The sequence below is a fragment of the Triticum urartu genome, chromosome 1, assembly GCF_003073215.2.
Source record: "Triticum urartu cultivar G1812 chromosome 1, Tu2.1, whole genome shotgun sequence".
Taxonomy (NCBI): domain Eukaryota; kingdom Viridiplantae; phylum Streptophyta; class Magnoliopsida; order Poales; family Poaceae; genus Triticum; species Triticum urartu.
In genome coordinates this window covers 249153321-249171404 of record NC_053022.1, presented here as the reverse complement: position 1 = coordinate 249171404, position 18084 = coordinate 249153321, and the positions used below count along the sequence as shown (strand labels likewise).

The 18084-nt window shown below is 48.5% G+C and overlaps 1 protein-coding gene across 2 annotated transcripts; it reads left to right on the top strand.

The window, feature by feature from the left end:
• Positions 1–812: 812 nt before the first annotated feature.
• Positions 813–6999, top strand: LOC125556251 (silicon efflux transporter LSI2-like). Of its 2 annotated transcripts, none has more exons than XM_048719025.1 (4): positions 813–1045; positions 4578–5905; positions 6006–6195; positions 6310–6999. In XM_048719025.1, exons 2-4 carry the CDS (start codon positions 4706–4708, stop codon positions 6576–6578), a joined length of 1659 nt encoding a protein of 552 aa, XP_048574982.1. In that variant the 5' UTR covers positions 813–1045; positions 4578–4705; the 3' UTR covers positions 6579–6999. The 2 variants fall into 2 exon arrangements, with proteins under 2 accessions (XP_048574982.1, XP_048574989.1); XM_048719032.1 differs by lacking the exon at positions 813–1045 and adding an exon at positions 3834–4103.
• The last annotated feature ends 11085 nt before the right edge of the window (positions 7000–18084 follow it).

The window sequence follows — 18084 nt, the reverse complement described above, 5'->3', positions numbered from 1 at the left end:
GGCATCGGGCGAGCGGTGACGGACCAGATCCAGAACTGCCCACATGTCCATCCATGGCCGCTCCATTGTAATGCGGAAGGCCAGCTTGTCCTTGCCATCGACGAAGCTGTCGGAGTGGCTGCGGAGCTCGACATGCTTGCCGGAGATTGGATTATATCAAATCGGAGGAGGGGAGGAGAAGAGACGGAGCGTGAGCGAAGCAAAGTGTGTGTAGGATTTCCGGATCAGGATTTTTGTGGGGACAGACTGGGGTCGACGGTTGGCTGGACTGACGTGACGAACGCGCCCGAGCCGCCTCATAGTCGCCCTACATTTAAACTAGATATAAAAGGCGTCGAAAAGCCTAGACGTTTGAGACCGATTTTGAGATACTCGGGTAAGTCGGCTCATTTTAACCGGTCCGTCCGTTCAGACGTTTGAGTACGGTTTGAGGGATAGGGATTTAGATGCTCTTGGCCTGGTCATAGTGGGGAGTAACTTAGACTAGTGTCATGCATATGACACTAGTTTATATTACTACCTTCATAGTGCAAAGTGTCATAGAAGTAGTATCATATATGGTTGCATTTATTAGCTTGTAGACTCAACATTTGTTAGGAAGCGCTATGTGATGGTAACATAATATGTTACTTTAAACACCTCTCTTCTCATTAATTAAGTGTCACATAAACAAACTTGTCTTGAAATGTATTATGTTACTTTCTCCGTTCCGAATTACTTATTTTGGATTTGTCTAGATACGGATGTACTACTATGACTAGCCTTATGCAGTGCCCGCGTGCCTCTCGGCGGCCTATTTATATGCGCTCCCTCTCCCATCATCCATACCACCTCTCCACCTAGCTAGCACGGCAGTGGATGGCCAAGAAGAGCTCCACGTGCTCCAGATCAAAACTGCTCAAATTCTTCCTGGGATCTCTTGTACAAGCTACAAGCCATTGATCCTTTCCCTAGCCGGATCTTTAGGCCGCGCGGCGAGAGCAAATAATCGGCGGGCAGGCGCGTACGCATGCGTGTGTCGATTCAAGTGCTCTGGCCTGGAAATGTAAGCGCGCTCTCTCTTTCTATATATATACATGTAAATGTGTGTGTGTGTGTGTGTGTTCGGAGGTGCGTTCGTGAAGAATTTGCATGCTGCGCGCAAAATCAGTCGTGATTTTTCCAAACCGTACAATTCACGTGACTTGGCCTAGCATGCCTGCGGCTGGGTGGACTTGGTTTAACAACAGTTGTTGAGTTTAACTGTAAAAATAAACGAGGATGCGTCCATCCATGTAACACACGTAGTACATGCGTTGGTACGGAAGGACTTTGCAACACCACAGATCCCTCCCGGCATCCCGATGCATGCGGCGGATGCTCCCTTCCATGTGCTGATATGCGTGCATGTGCCCAGATTTGGTCCCAATAAACGACACTCTTCAGAGCTCGTACTACTTCGCAGTAGTACGTAATACGTCAGTGCGTTGTTAACTTTGAGTAGTACGGAGTAGTTTAATAAAGTAAATCTACTACAAGTAAAGAAATAAGGTTTGAAATTAGTATCTTTTTGTGCGGGATGAAATCCACCGCTTTCCCCCGCGAAAAAAGAAAGAAATATGGAATTCACCGCTTGGCAAACGCGGTCAGCAATGCTCCACACGATTCACCTTCCTCTAGCGGTTGATTCAATCTGCCTGCCAAATCACATACTCCTACTTGGTTGCACGGGGCCGCAAACTCCATGACTCACTCTCACACCGATATGACGGGGAGCTCACACCGGGCCGAGGCCAGAACAAAACAGGGACGTGCCGGCAGACGTTGCTCTCTCTACCGGTCCCTCACCGCGGCCAGCAACAAGCACCACACACCTCTCCCGTCGCTTCGCTCGCTCCGTACGTCCGAAAGCCTCTCCTCTCGCGGGGCCAGGTCGACTCGGCTCGGCTCTCATCCGTAGCCGTGTCACCTCTCACCAGTCAAGATCGCGTCTTGATGAACTGCCAGCCAGCCTCTTTTGGAGTTTCCTGGGGGCCCAAAAAAACTTTTCTCCAGCAAGCCTCGGAAAGTAAGCATGGGACAGCCAGTCCCCATGGCCGGCGTAAGCGCAGAAATGGATGTTAGCCCGGCTGTCACCTCCGTCGTCTGGACCTTGAGCGAGCGAGCGAGTGGCCGTTGTCGCGCGCGGGTTTCTACGGGGGGCTTGCGTCTTTTGACCTGTTTTCAAAAAAAGTGACACCGACGGTATACTCGTAGTAGCCAGTTTATAGGAGACCCGCCTATCATGTCAGGCTCCACGGGAGGGCGACCATGTGAATGTGATGCCCGCTCCTCCTCATCGCACGCGCGTGAGCTTGATCGATCGATCGATCGATCTCTCTGTTGCTGCGACACAACAATAGTTTCTGCGCGACCATATTAGTTTACGGAGTGTCCTGTGCGGAGACGCCTGTGCCTGTGTAGGCGCTTTATGCCAAGAAAAAATAGTACTGCATTGACGGTAGTACTGCATTTTCTCGCTTCAATCTACTAAAGGAAATCGAGCACCACTACGTAAACATATACTCCCTCTGTATCTAAACACTCTTATATTAGTATACGGAGTGAGTAATATATAAGATGTTTTCAATTTTGAGCTGCAAAAACATCTTGTATTAGTGTACGGAAGTGGTATTTGCTATCAAGACTTAAAAATAATATCTTCATCGACCGGAGAATTGCTTTCTTAGAAATATGCATTTCTTTTGAAGAAATGGATTTTACTTATTTATTTAGAACGGCATGGAGATATACATCCGCACTATGGACCATCGTTTGTTGTTCGCTAAGCATGGAATTCGCCTCCATGGTGATCACCAAACACTAAGAAATTCAGTTCGTAATCACGTTTGTGCCATTGCACCCGCTTCTTGCTTCGTGCATGTTGTTCGTTCTTGCAATGGTAGAGCACAAGAGGTAGAGCATATCCGAGAGACTCATGCGGCATTTTTTGAGCTACCAAGTCACCACATGCGTCTCATAGCCTCACATAGTTTAAAAATTGTTTTGATCATCAATTGCATCAATAATTTATGAGTTATGTGCAATAAATATATCATTTTATTTTATATATGAACTCAATGGCATATTTTCTGATATATAATTAAAAAAATACTAGAACAATAGATAATTTATTAGTGATGGTCAAAGTTTGCCTCAAAATATGTGTGAGCTTGTAATAAACCCACGGAAGGGAGTATGTCTTCATCAGGACCAATGATGCTTGAGTGTTGCGCTAAAGTTATTTTAAATTGCTATGGAAAAATTATTACTAGTTGGTGAAACAAAGGGTATGAAAAGCAAGGAAATACTTTAAATAAAATAGATTGTGATAGTTTCCCATAAGCCAAAGGAAACCAGGTGGCAAGTCCCTGGTAAGCTGGGCCTAGTCAAACTAAAGCACGTGTGAGATGTGCGTGAGACTGATTCATCCAGATCTACAGGGAACATACCAGTTAAAGCAAGTACAATAGTTACTATAAACCTATTTGCATGACATTTTTTGCTTATGTGAAGAACAAGAAATAAACAAGAGAGAGAGAGAGAGAGAGAGAGAGAGAGAGAGAGAGAGAGAGAGAGAGTGGACTCTCATGAAATAGCCAGCATCTGAACGTGCTCGTTGATAGGAATGAGTAACGCGACGGGGTAAAAGGGAGAAATGAAAATTCTACTAGACAAAGAGTCAACCTTATATCCTACCCTGCTTAATTTTTATGACATAACAGTGTTATATAGCCACTGATTGTTACTCCCTTCATAAAGAAATATAAGATCATTCATATCTAAACACTTTTATATTTCTTAACAGAGGGAATATAATACTAAGCTTGCTCTTGCCCAAACCAAAGACTGGCCAGTGCTCCGGTTAGCCGTAGAGAGCCGGAACACGTACAGGATTGCACCGCCCGCGTTAAATAGGCCGGTCCTAAGCACTCGGTCCCAACCACGAGGAGATAACACGTCGCGACCTCTCTGCCACTCGTCAGTCGCAAGGTCCCTGCTCCTACTCCTACCCCCCTGGAATCCCAGTAGCGACTGCGGCGGCTTGCTCAAACCCTTTTGCGGCTTCGCCACTCTCCCGGCCGGTACGTGTAAACCCCTCACCTCACCGCCGCCGTCGTGCGAAACTCTAGCTTGACCGGGTGGTTGCGCCCATACGCCAGCCGCGCGCCGTTATGCTGCTGGGCGGTGCCGGTGCGCCGGTGGCACACCTTAGCAAGGCGCTGCCTATTTCCGGCCGTGCTGACTGACCTCCGTGCTGATCCTCTAAACCGATGCATGCTGCTAGCTAGCTACCCAGAGCGCAGGCACGGCCGATCAAACTTCAGACAGTTTACCTGTTTGTTTTCCCGTCGTGCGGCTGACCACCTTAGCCGCTGCGCGACTGACGAGCAGTTTGAGTGATTTCAGTGCCGTAGTTGCGAGATTATAATCTTCAAATCATGATTGACCACGCTGTGTCTTTTCTGCACACATTGGTGCAACTTGTAGCCATCAGTTTTGGGGACTCTCCTACACTATTGACACGCAGTTTCTGTTTCTGTGCACCGATTCCGCAGGATCTAATCTAAGCAAGAAGGCCACTCATTCTGACCGGAAACCCACTAGCATTATTGTCGCTGGCTGATCAGTTGCGCTCCATCGGCTGAATTTCTTTCTTCTTCTTCACAACAAGTGTCGATCGGAGATGGCGCTTGAGAGCACGGCCAAGGTGGTGCTGGGATGCGTGGCCTTCTCCATCTTCTGGGTGCTGGCCGTCTTCCCGTCCGTGCCCTTCATGCCGGTGGGCCGGACGGCGGGGTCTCTGCTGGGGGCCATGCTCATGGTGCTCTTCCGCGTCATGACCCCCGAGCAGGCCTACGCCGCCATCGACCTCCCCATCCTCGGCCTCCTCTTCGGCACCATGGTCGTCAGCATCTTCCTGGAGCGCGCCGACATGTTCCAGTACCTCGGCAGCATGCTCTCCTGGAAGAGCCGCGGCAGCAAGGACCTCCTCTTCCGCGTCTGCCTCGTCTCCGCCGTCGCCAGCGCGCTCTTCACCAACGACACCACCTGCGTCGTGCTCACCGAGTTCATCCTCAAGGTGGCCAGGCAGAACAACCTGCCCCCGCAGCCCTTCCTCCTGGCCCTCGCCTCCAGCTCCAACATCGGCTCCTCCGCCACGCCCATCGGCAACCCGCAGAACCTCGTCATCGCCGTCACCAGCGGCATCTCCTTCGGCTCCTTCCTCTTCGGCATCTTCCCGGCCATGATCGTTGGAGTCATCACCAACACCTGCATCCTCCTCTGTTACTTCTGGAAGCACCTCTCCGTCGACAAGGAGCGGGACCAAGAGTCGGCTGGGGGCCAGGACGTCGTTGTGGCCGACGACGAGGTCACCTCGCACCGGTTCACGCCCGCGAGGATGTCGCGCGCCAACTCGGTAAACGGCGACGCCGACTACATGAACGAGCCGATCCGCAGGAGTGACAGCATGAGCAGGAGCAAGAGCTACAACTCCGAGGGCGACCGCGACATCCAGGTCGCCATCAGGTCGGTGCGCGCGTCCAGCATGTCGCAGGAGATGGTGGAGGTGTCCACAGTGTGCGACCGGCGCGACGATGGCCCCCGGAAGGTGACCAGGACGACCAGCCGCCAGCGCAGCGTGATCATCGAGGACGCGCCCGAGCACATCTTCGACGGCGACGAGAAGGAGAAGCCGCACGACGAGGAGGTGGTGAAGCAGAAGAAGTGGAAGGTGCTCGCGTGGAAGACCGCCGTGTACCTCACGACGCTCGGGATGCTCGTCTCGCTCCTCATGGGGCTCAACATGTCCTGGACCGCCATCACCGCCGCCCTCGTCCTCCTGGCGCTCGATTTCACCGACGCACAAGCATGCCTAGAGAAGGTATGTCTTCTGAAAATCTGACAGTTTTTCAAAAATATCGATCATGTATGAAACATGCTGCTAATTCGGATCAAAATTTCCGTTCATGATTTGCATGCAGGTATCGTACTCGCTGTTGATCTTCTTCTGCGGGATGTTCATAACGGTGGATGGCTTCAACAGAACTGGCATACCCAACGCGCTCTGGGAGCTGGTGGAGCCGCACGCGAGGATCGACAGCGCCAAAGGAATCGCGCTTCTTGCCGTTGTGATTCTTGTTCTTTCAAATGTTGCCTCAAATGTTCCAACCGGTAACTCTTTCTTCCCCACCTGAATAATTTCTTGTTAGACTTGAGAAAAATCTTGTGATCTTGCGATAACCAGGTGCACTAAGCATGTTATCTCGGAATCATCTTTGTTTTCAGTGCTGCTGCTGGGCACAAGAGTGGCAGCATCCGCTGGTGCGATCTCACCTGCTTCGGAGAAGAAAGCCTGGCTCATACTAGCTTGGGTCAGCACGGTGGCGGGCAACCTCACCCTTCTGGGCTCAGCTGCGAACCTGATCGTGTGTGAGCAGGCGCGGCGGGCGCAGTTCCATGGCTACAACCTCACCTTCTGGAGCCACCTTCGTTTCGGCGTGCCGTCGACCATCATCGTCACCGCTATTGGCCTCATTATCGTCGTGAGCTACTGAACTGGACGGGGAGGAACAACTCCTACTCCTACGTTGCAGCAGTAGTGCAACACGTAAGCAGACAGACAGCTTCCATAAGCAAGGAAGCAGCCGTGAAAATGGGGCAATTTACCTGATTATCGTCTTCTACATTCGTGTAAACTTCTCGCCCGAAATTAGGCGCGGGACGTCGTCGTCGCCCATCTGCTAAAGCAAATAATGGGTGTGTCCTGTACGTGTGTTGTACTCTACGTAGATATAAGATTACCCGGTCGACGCAAGTAGTCGGTGTCCGTCCGTTGTATTCGAAAGCCAAGCTTTGCTTCGATAGGATGGATGGAAGGACGGGGAATGCAGTGACAATGTTATTTCAGCTGTATGTTTGCAGATAAAAGATATTTTATATGATGGACCGGTGGAGAGTGCGGTCATTATATTTCAACACTCTTGTTTATGTCTAGACTTTCTTACTTTTTAGAAGTGGGATTGATGTAGGTCTTAGATATCCTTTTTATGGAGAAAATGCGATCGACCGACTTTATAAATAAAGCCATATGAAAACAGTCAATAACCAGCGAAACCCACACAAATCACCCAGAGTCATACGAACCACCCAACACTAGGTAACAAAAGAAGGCAACAATTCAGTGCCACGCAGGCCCGAAAACAACATAAGGGGCACGTAGGCCACCACCTACGCGCACAAAAGATCCAAGCAGCTACGACGAAGCACAAGCAGACGGAAGAGACATCAGATTGGCAGACGTCCGCACTTTGTTGATCAACATCTCCATGCCGTCACAATCCGCCGATTTAGTCAACAATTTGCACTGCTGCAGGAAGATAGACATTTTAAACAAGATATCAGCAGACTTATTAAGGAAAGCACCCTGAATAGTAAATTTATTGCGAGTAGTCCAAAACACCCAGCATAGGGCGTCCAATCCAGTCCAAAATAATCTCCTGGAGCGGCCTTGCAGACTGGCCGTCAGCAAGCGGACGTCGGCAAAGGAGCCAGGGGCCCAGGAGGTATTGTACCAGGAACCAACACACCCCCAAACCAAATTGGCCAAAACACAATGGAAGAAGATGTGATTAGTATCCTCAAGAGTAGATCATAAGGCACAATAAGTAGAACCAGGCCCGTTCCTTTTCTCGATCTGATAGGCGGAGGGTAGCCGACCCCTGAAGGCCTGCCAGAGGAAGATCTTGATCTACAGAGGAATCCTGACCTCCCAGATTTGCTTAAATTTCAAGGAATTGGTACCAGAAATAAGCCGAGCATATAAAGACTTGATCGAGAACTTCCCAGATGCAGAATGAGGCCATGACATGGAATCCGCCTCCTCCGAGAGCGCATGGAACATAGCAGCGAGACGATGCCAGTCACCCAACTCTTCAGGAGAGAGGGTTCTCCAAAAACCCAAGTCCCAGCTATTGCGAGAGAGCTCAGAGATTGAGATCTCTGGGTTAGAGAAATAAGAAAACAAAACCGGAAAGGAGGTCGCAAGGGGAGCATCCCCAGTCCACCAATCCAACCAAAAATTGGTCGAGGCCCCATTATTGACCATGAATTTAACATGAACTCACAGCACCTACCTGACTTTGACTAAATCTTTCCAAAACCGCGAGCCACCGATCGCCGAGGCAAACATAGTGTTGGGGAACGCAATATTTTAAAAAAATTCCTACGATCACGCAAGATTTATCTAGGAGATGCATAGCAACGAGAGGGGAGAGTGTGTCTACGTACCCTCGTAGACCGAAAGCAGAAGCGTTTTAGTAATGCGGTTGATGTAGTCGAACGTCTTGGCGATCCAACCAATCAAGTACTGAACGCACGACACCTCCGCGATCTACACACGTTCAACTCGGTGACGTCCCTCGTACTCTTGATCCAGTTGAGGCCGAGGGTGAGTTGCGTCCACACGACGGCGTGTTGACGGTGATGATGAAGTTAACGACGCGGGGCTTCACCTAAGCACTACGACAATATGACCGAGGTGGAAAACTATGGAGGGGGGCACCGCACACGGCTAAAGATCAACTTGTGTGTCTATGGGGTGCCCCTCCCCCGTATATAAAGGAGGGGACGAGGAGGAGGACCGGCCTCAAGGGGCGTGCCCAAGGGGGGGGATTCGTACTCCTAGTAGGAGTAGGTTTCCCCCTTTCCTATTCCAAGTAGGATAAGAAGGAAGGAGAGGGAGAGGGAGAAGGAAAGAGGGGGGCGCCGCCCCCTCCTAGTCCAATTCGGACCAGTCCATGGGGGGCGCGCTGCCTCCCCTTGTGGCCCTTCTCTCCTTTCCACTAAATCCCAATAAGGCCCAATACTTCCCCCGGTGAACTCCCGTAACTCCCGAGTTCTCCAAAAAATACCCGAATCACTCGAAACCTTTCTGATGTCCGAATATAGCCTTCCAATATATGAATCTTTAACTCTCGGCCATTTCGAGACTCCTCGTCATGTCCGTGATCTCATCCGGCACTCCGAACAAACTTCGATCATCAAATCACATAACTCATAATACAAATCGTCATCGAACGTTAAGCGTGCGGACCCTACGGGTTCGAGAACTATGTAGACATGACCGAGACACATCTCTGAAAAATAACCAAGGTGGAACCTGGATGCTCATATTGGCTCCTACATATTCTACGAAGATCTTTATCGGTCAAACCGCATAACAACATACGTTGTCCCCTTTGTCATCGGTATGTTACTTGCCCGAGATTTGATCGTCCGTATCATCATACCTAGTTCAATATCATCACCGGCAAGTCTCTTTACTCGTTCCATAATGCATCATCCCGCAACTAACTCATTAGTCACAATGCTTGCAAGGCTTATAGTGATGTGCATTACCGAGAGGGCCCAGAGAAACCTCTCCGATACACGGACTGACAAATCCTAATCTCGATCTATGCCAACTCAACAAACACCATCGGAGACACCTGTAGAGCATCTTTATAATCACCCAGTTACGTTGTGACGTTTGATAGCACACTACGTGTTCCTCCGGTATTTGGGAGTTGCATAATCTCATAGTCATAGGAACATGTATAAGTCATGAAGAAAGCAATAGCAATAAACTAAACGATCATAGTAAGCTAACGGATGGGTCTAGTCCATCACATCATTCTCTAATGATGTGATCTCGTTCATCAAATGACAACATATGTCCATGGCTAGGAAACTTAACCATCTTTGATTAACGAGCTAGTCTAGTAGAGGCATACTAGGGACACTCTGTTTGTCTATGTATTCACACATGTACTAAGTTTCTGGTTAATACAATTCTAGCATGAATAATAAACATTTATCATGATATAAGGAAATATAAATAACAACTTTATTATTGCCTCTAGGGCATATTTCCTTCAGTCTCCCACTTGCACTAGAGTCAATAATCTAGTTCACATCATCATGTGATTTCACACCAATAGTTCACATATTTATGTGATTAGTTCACTTCTTCATGTGACTAATACCCAAAGGGTTTACTAGAGTCAATAATCTAGTTCACATCGCTATGTGATTAACACCCAAAGAGTGATCATGATTTGCTTGTGAGAGAAGTTTAGTCTACGGGTCTGCAACATTCAAATCCGTATGTATTTTGCAAATTTCTATGTCTATAATACTCTGCACGGAGCTACTCTAGCTAATTTCTCCCACTTTCAATATGTATCTAGATCGAGACTTAGAGTCATCTAGATCGGTGTAAAAAGCTTGCATCAACGTAACTCTTTACGACGAACTCTTTTATCACCTCCATAACCGAGAAATATTTCCTTAGTCCTCTAAGGATAATTTTGACTGTTGTCCAGTGATCTACTCCTAGATCACTATTGTACTCCCATGCCAAAACCGTGCTAAGGTATACAATAGGTCCGGTACATAGCATAGCATACTTTATAGAACCTATGACTGGGGCATAGGGAATGACTTTTCATTCTCTTTCTATTTTCTGCCGTGGCCAGGTTTTGAGTCTTTACTCAATTTCACACCTTACACTCATGCAAGAACTCCTTCTTTGACTGATCCATTTTGAACTCCTTCAAAATCTTATCAAGGTATGTAGTCATAGAAAGTCTTATCAAGCGTCTTGATCTATATTTATAGATCTTGATGCCCAATATGTAAGTAGCTTTATAGGTAATTCTGTGACGCCCCGAGACCGTTGCGCCAGGTGTCTTCCAGTTATTCGCTATCTTTGCCATGCCATTCGCTTGCGTGTTGCATCTTACCATGTCATCATGTGCATTGCATCATCATGTTTTCAAAACTTGCATTAGCCCGGGTCTCCCAGTTCTTTCCGTTGTCCGTTCTGAGCCCAGACACACTTGAAAAATAAATCCCAATGCCTTTGTTATCACAACTCTTGGCCTCTAACTTTGCCATATGTCCTTTCTTCATTTTCCAGAGTTCCACCAAAAACCTCAACATTTTTCGACACTTCTAAATCAAAGTCCTAGTTCAAACCCATTTGAATTAAATTCAAATGAGTTTGAATTTATATCTTTCAATCATGGCATTTCTAATTTTCTTGGGTCAAACTTATTTTTTGACTCCGAGAAAAATATCCTCCTGCTCAAGCTTCTTCCCTAACCTCTCTTTATTTTCCTTCTCTTTAATCCTTTTCTGCTAAAGAGTCATGAGAGGGAAGAGATCCCAGCCCACCAGGTCGTTTAGGCCCAACTAGGCCATCCTCCACTGCAGCCCCATCCTATCGGGCCACCTGGGCCGCCCAACCTCCCGCACCAGGCCGGCCAACCAACCCTTCCTAACCCTAGGGCGCACCCCACTCCCCTCGATCATTCCCTCGTCCTCCCTCCGCCGCCAGGAGCCCGATCCCCTCCTCACCTCTCGTTCGACCCCCTCTCTCCCCTTCCCGTAGCGCACCATCTTCTCCCCTGATCCCCTCGCTCCCTCTGCTCTACCCCGCCTCCATCATGCGCCCATTCCCCCATGGCCGCCCCAAGCTCCTCAGGAAGCCGCGCCGCCCGCCTCTGGACTCGACTCCAACGGGATCCAGGCATCCCCGCGCTGGAATCGTCGTTCCCGCATCGTCGCGGGGCCATCTCGCTCCGTCCTACCACGAGCTCCACCTCCCATGGCATGCTACTGCCCGCGACCCCGCCTTCTGCGTCTACCAACATCACCGTGGCTGCTCTGTGCTCTCCACCGGAGCCACGTCGCCTCCCCGCCATGGCGCCCTGCTCCAGACCTCATCCTCGTCGGACTCCGCCGCCCCCAGGGCAGCTCCTCCGGCCTCCCTGTCCTCTGCTTCATCTCCTCACGCCCTTGCCTTCTACGCCCACGCCGTCCTCCACCAGCAGCGTCGCCACCCTCGCCGGACCTCGTTCCTCAGCCCGCAGCCATGGCCTCAAGTTCGTCAAGCCGCCGCTCCGCCTCTGCCTCATTCGAGCGGAGAGGAGGAAGCGCCTCTGCTCGCCCGCTATGACCAGTGCCATGAACCGCAGCTCTTTGTACCGGCCCCCGAACCGCAAGACCAAGAACACCCACCGACCTGAGCGTCCCTTGGACACGTCAAGGTCGACTCCATCGCAAAGAACGACTACATGTTTGACCCTGGATATGGGATTTCAAAATGCCAAGTACCCTTCAGTTCGGCAAGACCGGCAAGTTCGACTACAACACTGTAATATCAAGTACACGACGAACCTCGAAGACTTTGGACGTGCAAAGTTCCTCTTCAAATATGAATGACTACATCCAATGTGGAATTTGTCAAGTACCCTGGAGGCCACATTGACGCCAAGTACCTCTAACGCCGCCCGAACTTTTACAGAACATGTACCACAACCATCACTGAAGACCCGTGAACAACTACTTCCCCTTCGACACGTGTACCCCTACCGCCGAACTCGATCCATTCTGATAATGCATGCGTCAAAGGTATAACCACCGAGAACGACCGCCCGTGGATGAATGCATGTTTGATGTATGAGATGCTCGTGCTTGCACCGTGCTCGAATTGTCAGTGCACGTTGCCCCTCTTTTGCCTTGTCACTGACATGTGGACACCCGGTTACCGGGATCACCCCACCATCTTTTGCATGCTCCCGCCACACTACCTTTTGCACCGGTATCTCTGCGAGCTACCGGAACCGATATGGTGCCGTGGCAACATTTTCAAATTCATCGACGTGGCACCCCTTTCGTTTCCGCCACGACGACAAATGCTTCATAATATGCTCATGTCAACATTTTCATAAAATTGCATAAACTTGCATATGTCATCCGCATCATGATAACATCTTCAAGAATGTTTAAATTGTTGCTTGCTTCTTTCCGGGTTGCTTCTCTCGTTAGCTTCGGTTTTGTTCCGGAGTTGTGAGGATTCGTTCGACTACGTCTGTTTGTCTTCTTCATGGACTCGTTCTTCTTCCTTGCGGGATCTTAGGCAAGATGACCATACCCTCGAAATCATTTCTATCTTTGCTTGCTATTTTGCTATGCCGCGATACCTACCACATGCTTTATCATGCCTCCCATATTGCCATGTCAAGCCTCTAACCCACCTTTCCTAGCAAACCGTTGTTTGGCTATGTTACCGCTTTGCTCAGCCCCTCTTATAGCGTTGCTAGTTGTAGGTGAAGATGGAGTTTGTTCCATGTTGGAACATGGATTTGTTGGGATATCATTATTATATTTTGTTTACTTTAATGCACCTATATACTTGGTAAAGGGTGGAAGGCTTGGCCTTATGCCTGGTGTTTTGTTCCACTCTTGCTGCCCTAGTTTCCGTCATACCGGTGTTATGTTCCTTGATTTTGCGTTCCTTACGCGGTTGGGTTATAATGAGAACCCCTTGACAGTTCGCTTTGAATAAAACTCTTCCAGCAAGGCCCAACCTTGATTTTACCATTTGCCACCTAAGCCTTTTTCCCTTGGGTTCTGCAGACTTAAGGGTCATCTTTATTTTAACCCCCCCGAGCCAGTGCTTCTCTAAGTGTTGGTCCGAAACAGAGCCACTTGGGGCGCCACCTCGGGGAAACTTGAGGGTTGGTTTTAGCTGTACGTAGTGTTCATCCGGTGTTCCCCTGAGAACGAGATATGTGCAGCTCCTATCGGGATATCGGCGCATCGGGCGGTCTTGATGGTCTTATTTTACCATTGTCGAAATGTCTTGTAACCAGGATTCTGAGTCTGATCGGGTCTTCCTGGGAGAAGGAATATCCTTTGTTGACCGTGAGAGCTTGTGATGGGCTAAGTTGGGACACCCCTGCAGGGTTTTGAACTTTCGAAAGCCGTGCCCGCGGTTATGGGCAGATAGGAATTTTTTAATATCCGGTTGTAGAAAACCTGACACTTAAATTAATTAAAATGAATCAACAGCGTGTGTAGCCGTGATGGTCTCTTTTCAGCGGAGTCCGGGAAGTGAACACGGTTCTCGTGTTATGCTTGAACGTAATGTTAGTTTTCAGGATCACTTCTTGATCACTTCTAGTTCACGACCGTTGCATTGCTTCTTTTCTCGCTCTTATTTGCGTAAGTTAGCCACCATATATGCTAGTACTTGCTGCAGCTCCACCTTACTACCCTTTCCTACCCATAAGCTTAAATAGTCTTGATCTCGCGGGTGTGAGATTGCTGAGTCCCCGTGGCTCACAGATACTTACAAACAGTTGCAGTGCCGATGGTATCAGTGCAGGTGACGCAACCCAGCTCAAGTGGAGCTCGATGAAGATCGTGTTCGTTGTGTTGTTTCCTTTCCGGACGATCAGTAGAGGAGCCCAGTCGGGGTGATTGGGGATCTAGCATTAGGGGTTGTCTTTCTTTATTTGGTTTCATAGTCGGACCTTGTTTGTATTATGGACGATGTAATGCTATATTTATCTATTGTGTGAAGTGGCGATTGTAAGCCAACTCTTTATCTCTTTCTTATTCAGTACATGGGATGTGTAATGATTGGCCCTCTTGCGACATGCCTACAATGCGGTTATGCCTCTAAGTCATGCTCCGACACGTGGGAGATATAGCCGCGTCGTGGGTGTTACAAATTCTTTCTTTGAAAAACTCCTTTCAAATTCTCCTTTATGCTTTCTAGAAAATTCTACATCATTTTCGATCAACAATATGTCATTCACATATACTTATCAGAAAGGCTGTAGTGCTCCCACTCACTTTCTTGTAGATACAGGCTTCATCGCAAGTCTGTATAAAACTATATGCTTTGATAAACTCATCAAAGCATATATTCCAACTCCGAGATGCTTGCACCAGTCCATAGATGGATCGCTAGAGCTTGCACACTTTGTTAGCATCTTTAGGATTGAAAAAATCTTCTGGTTGCATCATATACACCTCTTGTTTAATAAATCCATTAAGGAATGTAGTTTCGATATCCATTTGCCAGATTTCATAAAATGTGGCAACTGCTAACATAATTCAGATAGACTTTTAAGCATCGATACGAGTGAGAAAATCTCATCGTAGTCAACACCTTGAACTTGTCAAAAACCTTTTGTGACAATTCAAGCTTTGTAGACAGTAACACTACTATCAGCGTCCGTCTTCCTCTTGAAGATCCATTTATTCTGAATGGCTCACCGATCATCGGGCAAGTCAATCAAAGTCCGTACTGTTGGGGAACGTTGCAGAAAACAAAAATTTTCCTACGGTTTCACCAAGATCCATCTAGGAGTTCATCCAGCAACGAGTGATTGGATTGCATCTACATACCTTTGTAGATCATGCGCGGAAGCGTTCAAAGAACGGGGATGAGGAAGGCGTACTCGACGTGATCCAAATCACCGGAGATCCTAGCGCCGAACGGACGGCACCTCCGCGTTCAACACACGTACGGTCAGCATAACGTCTCCTTCTTCTTGATCCAGCAAGGGGAAGGAGAGGTTGAGGGAGATGGCTCCAGCAGAAGCACGACGGCGTGGTGTTGATGGAGCTGCAGTACTCCGGCAGGGCTTCGCCAAGCACTATGGAGGAGGAGGATGTGTTGGAGAGGGAGAGGGAGGCACCAAAGGCCAAGGTTAGAAGTCCTCCATCTCCCCACTATATATAGGAGGGACAAGGGGGGGGGGGCGCCGGCCCTAGGAGATCTAATCTCCTAGGGAGGTGCGGCCAAGGGGAGGAATCCCTCCTCCCCAAGGCACCTAGGGGTGCCTTCCCCCTTTGGGACTCTTCCCTCCTTGAAACCCTAGGCGCATGGGCCTCTTGGGGCTGGTGCCCTTGGCCCATGTAGGCCAAGGCGCACCCCCTACAGCCCATGTGGCCCCCCGGGACAGGTGGCCCCACCCGGTGGACCCCCGGGACCCTTCCGGTGGTCCCGGTACAATACCAGTGACCCCGAAACTTGTCCCGATGCCCGAAATAGCACTTCCTATATATAATTCTTTACCTCCGGACCATTCCGGAACTCCTCGTGACGTCTGGGATCTCATCCGGGACTCCGAACAACATTCGGGTTACTGCATATACATATCCCTACAACCCTAGCGTCACCGAACCTTAAGTGTGTAGACCCTACGGGTTCGGGAGACATGTAGACATGACCGAGATCGCTCTCTGGCCAATAACCAACAGCGGGATCTGGATACCCATGTTGGCTCCCACATGTTCCTCGATGATCTCATCGGATGAACCACGATGTCGAGGATTCAAGCAACCCCCGTATACAATTCCCTTTGTCAATCGGTATGTTACTTGCCCGAGATTCGATCGTCGGTATCCCAATACCTCGTTCAATCTCGTTACCGGCAAGTCACTTTACTCGTACCGTAATGCATGATCCCGTGACCAGACACTTGGTCACTTTGAGCTCATTATGATGATGCATTATCGAGTGGGCCCAGTGATACCTCTCCATCATACGGAGTGACAAATCCTAGTCTTGATCCGTGTCAACCCAACAGACACTTTCGGAGATACCCGTAGTATACCTTTATAGTCACCCAGTTACGTTGTGACGTTTGGCACACCCAAAGCACTCCTACGGTATCCGGGAGTTACACGATCTCATGGTCTAAGGAAAAGATACTTTGACATTGGAAAACTGTAGCAAACGAACTAAACTATCTTGTGCTATGTTTAGGATTGGGTCTTGTCTATCACATAATTCTCCTAATGATGTGATCTCGTTATAAATTACATCCAATGTCCATAGTCAGGAAACCATGACTATCTGTTGATCAACGAGCTAGTCAACTAGAGGCTTACTAGGGACATGTTGGTGTCTATTATTCACACATGTATTACGATTTCCGGATAACACAATTATAGCATGAATAAAGACAATTATCATGAACAAGGAAATATAATAATAATGCTTTTATTATTGCCTCTAGGGCATATTTCCAACAGTCTCCCACTTGCACTAGAGTCAATAATCTAGTTACATTGTGATGAATCGAACACCCATGGAATTCTGGTGTTGATCATGTTTTGCTCTAGGGAGAGGTTTAGTCAACGGATCTGTTATATTCAGGTCCGTATGTACTTTACAAATATCTATGTCTCCATCTTGAACATTTTCACGAATGGAGTTGAAGCGACGCTTGATGTGCCTTGTCTTCTTGTGAAACCTGGGCTCCTTGGCAAGAGCAATAGCTCCAGTGTTGTCACAGAAGAGCTTGATCGGCCCCGACGTATTGGGTATGACTCCTAGGTCGGTGATGAACTCCTTCACCCAAATTGCTTCATGTGCTGCCTCCGAGGCTGCCATGTACTCCGCTTCACATGTAGATCCCGCCACGACGCTCTGCTTGCAACTGCACCAGCTTACTGCCCCACCATTCAAAATATACACGTATCCGGTTTGTGACTTAGAGTCATCCAGATCTGTGTCGAAGCTAGCGTCGACGTAACCCTTTACGACGAGCTCTTCGTCACCTCCATAAACGAGAAACATTTCCTTAGTCCTTTTCAGGTACTTCAGGATATTCTTGACCGCTGTCCAGTGTTCCTTGCCGGGATTACTTTAGTACCTTCCTACCAAACTTACGGCAAGGTTTACATCAGGTCTGGTACACAGCATGGCATACATAATAGAACCTATGGCTGACGCATAGGGGATGACACTCATCTCTTCTATATCTTCTGCCGTGGTCGGACATTGAGCTGAGCTCAATTTCACACCTTGCAACACAGGCAAGAACCCCTTCTTAGACTGATCCATATTGAACTTCTTCAATATCTTATCAAGGTATGTGCTTTGTGAAAGACCTATGAGGCGTCTTGATCTATCTTTGTAGATCTTGATGCCTAATATATAAGCAGCTTCTCCAAGGTCCTTCATTGAAAAACTCTTATTCAAGTAGGCCTTAATGCTGTCCAAGAGTTCTATATCATTTCCCATCAAAAGTATGTCATCTACATATAATATGAGAAATGCTACAGAGCTCCCACTCACTTTCTTGTAAACACAGGCTTCTCCATAAGTCTGCGTAAACCCAAACGCTTTGATCATCTCATCAAAGCGAATGTTCCAACTCCGAGATGCTTGCACCAGCCCATAAATCGAGCATTGGAGCTTGCACACCTTGT

Excerpts from the sequence above, each read along its gene's own strand:
- LOC125556251 (XM_048719025.1), top strand. The coding sequence starts at position 4,706 with ATGGCGCTTGAGAGCACGGCCAAGGTGGTGCTGGGATGCGTGGCCTTC. Across the intron at positions 5,906-6,005 it reads CACAAGCATGCCTAGAGAAG|GTATCGTACTCGCTGTTGAT; the intron begins GTATGTCTTCTG and ends ATTTGCATGCAG. Across the intron at positions 6,196-6,309 it reads TGCCTCAAATGTTCCAACCG|TGCTGCTGCTGGGCACAAGA; the intron begins GTAACTCTTTCT and ends CTTTGTTTTCAG.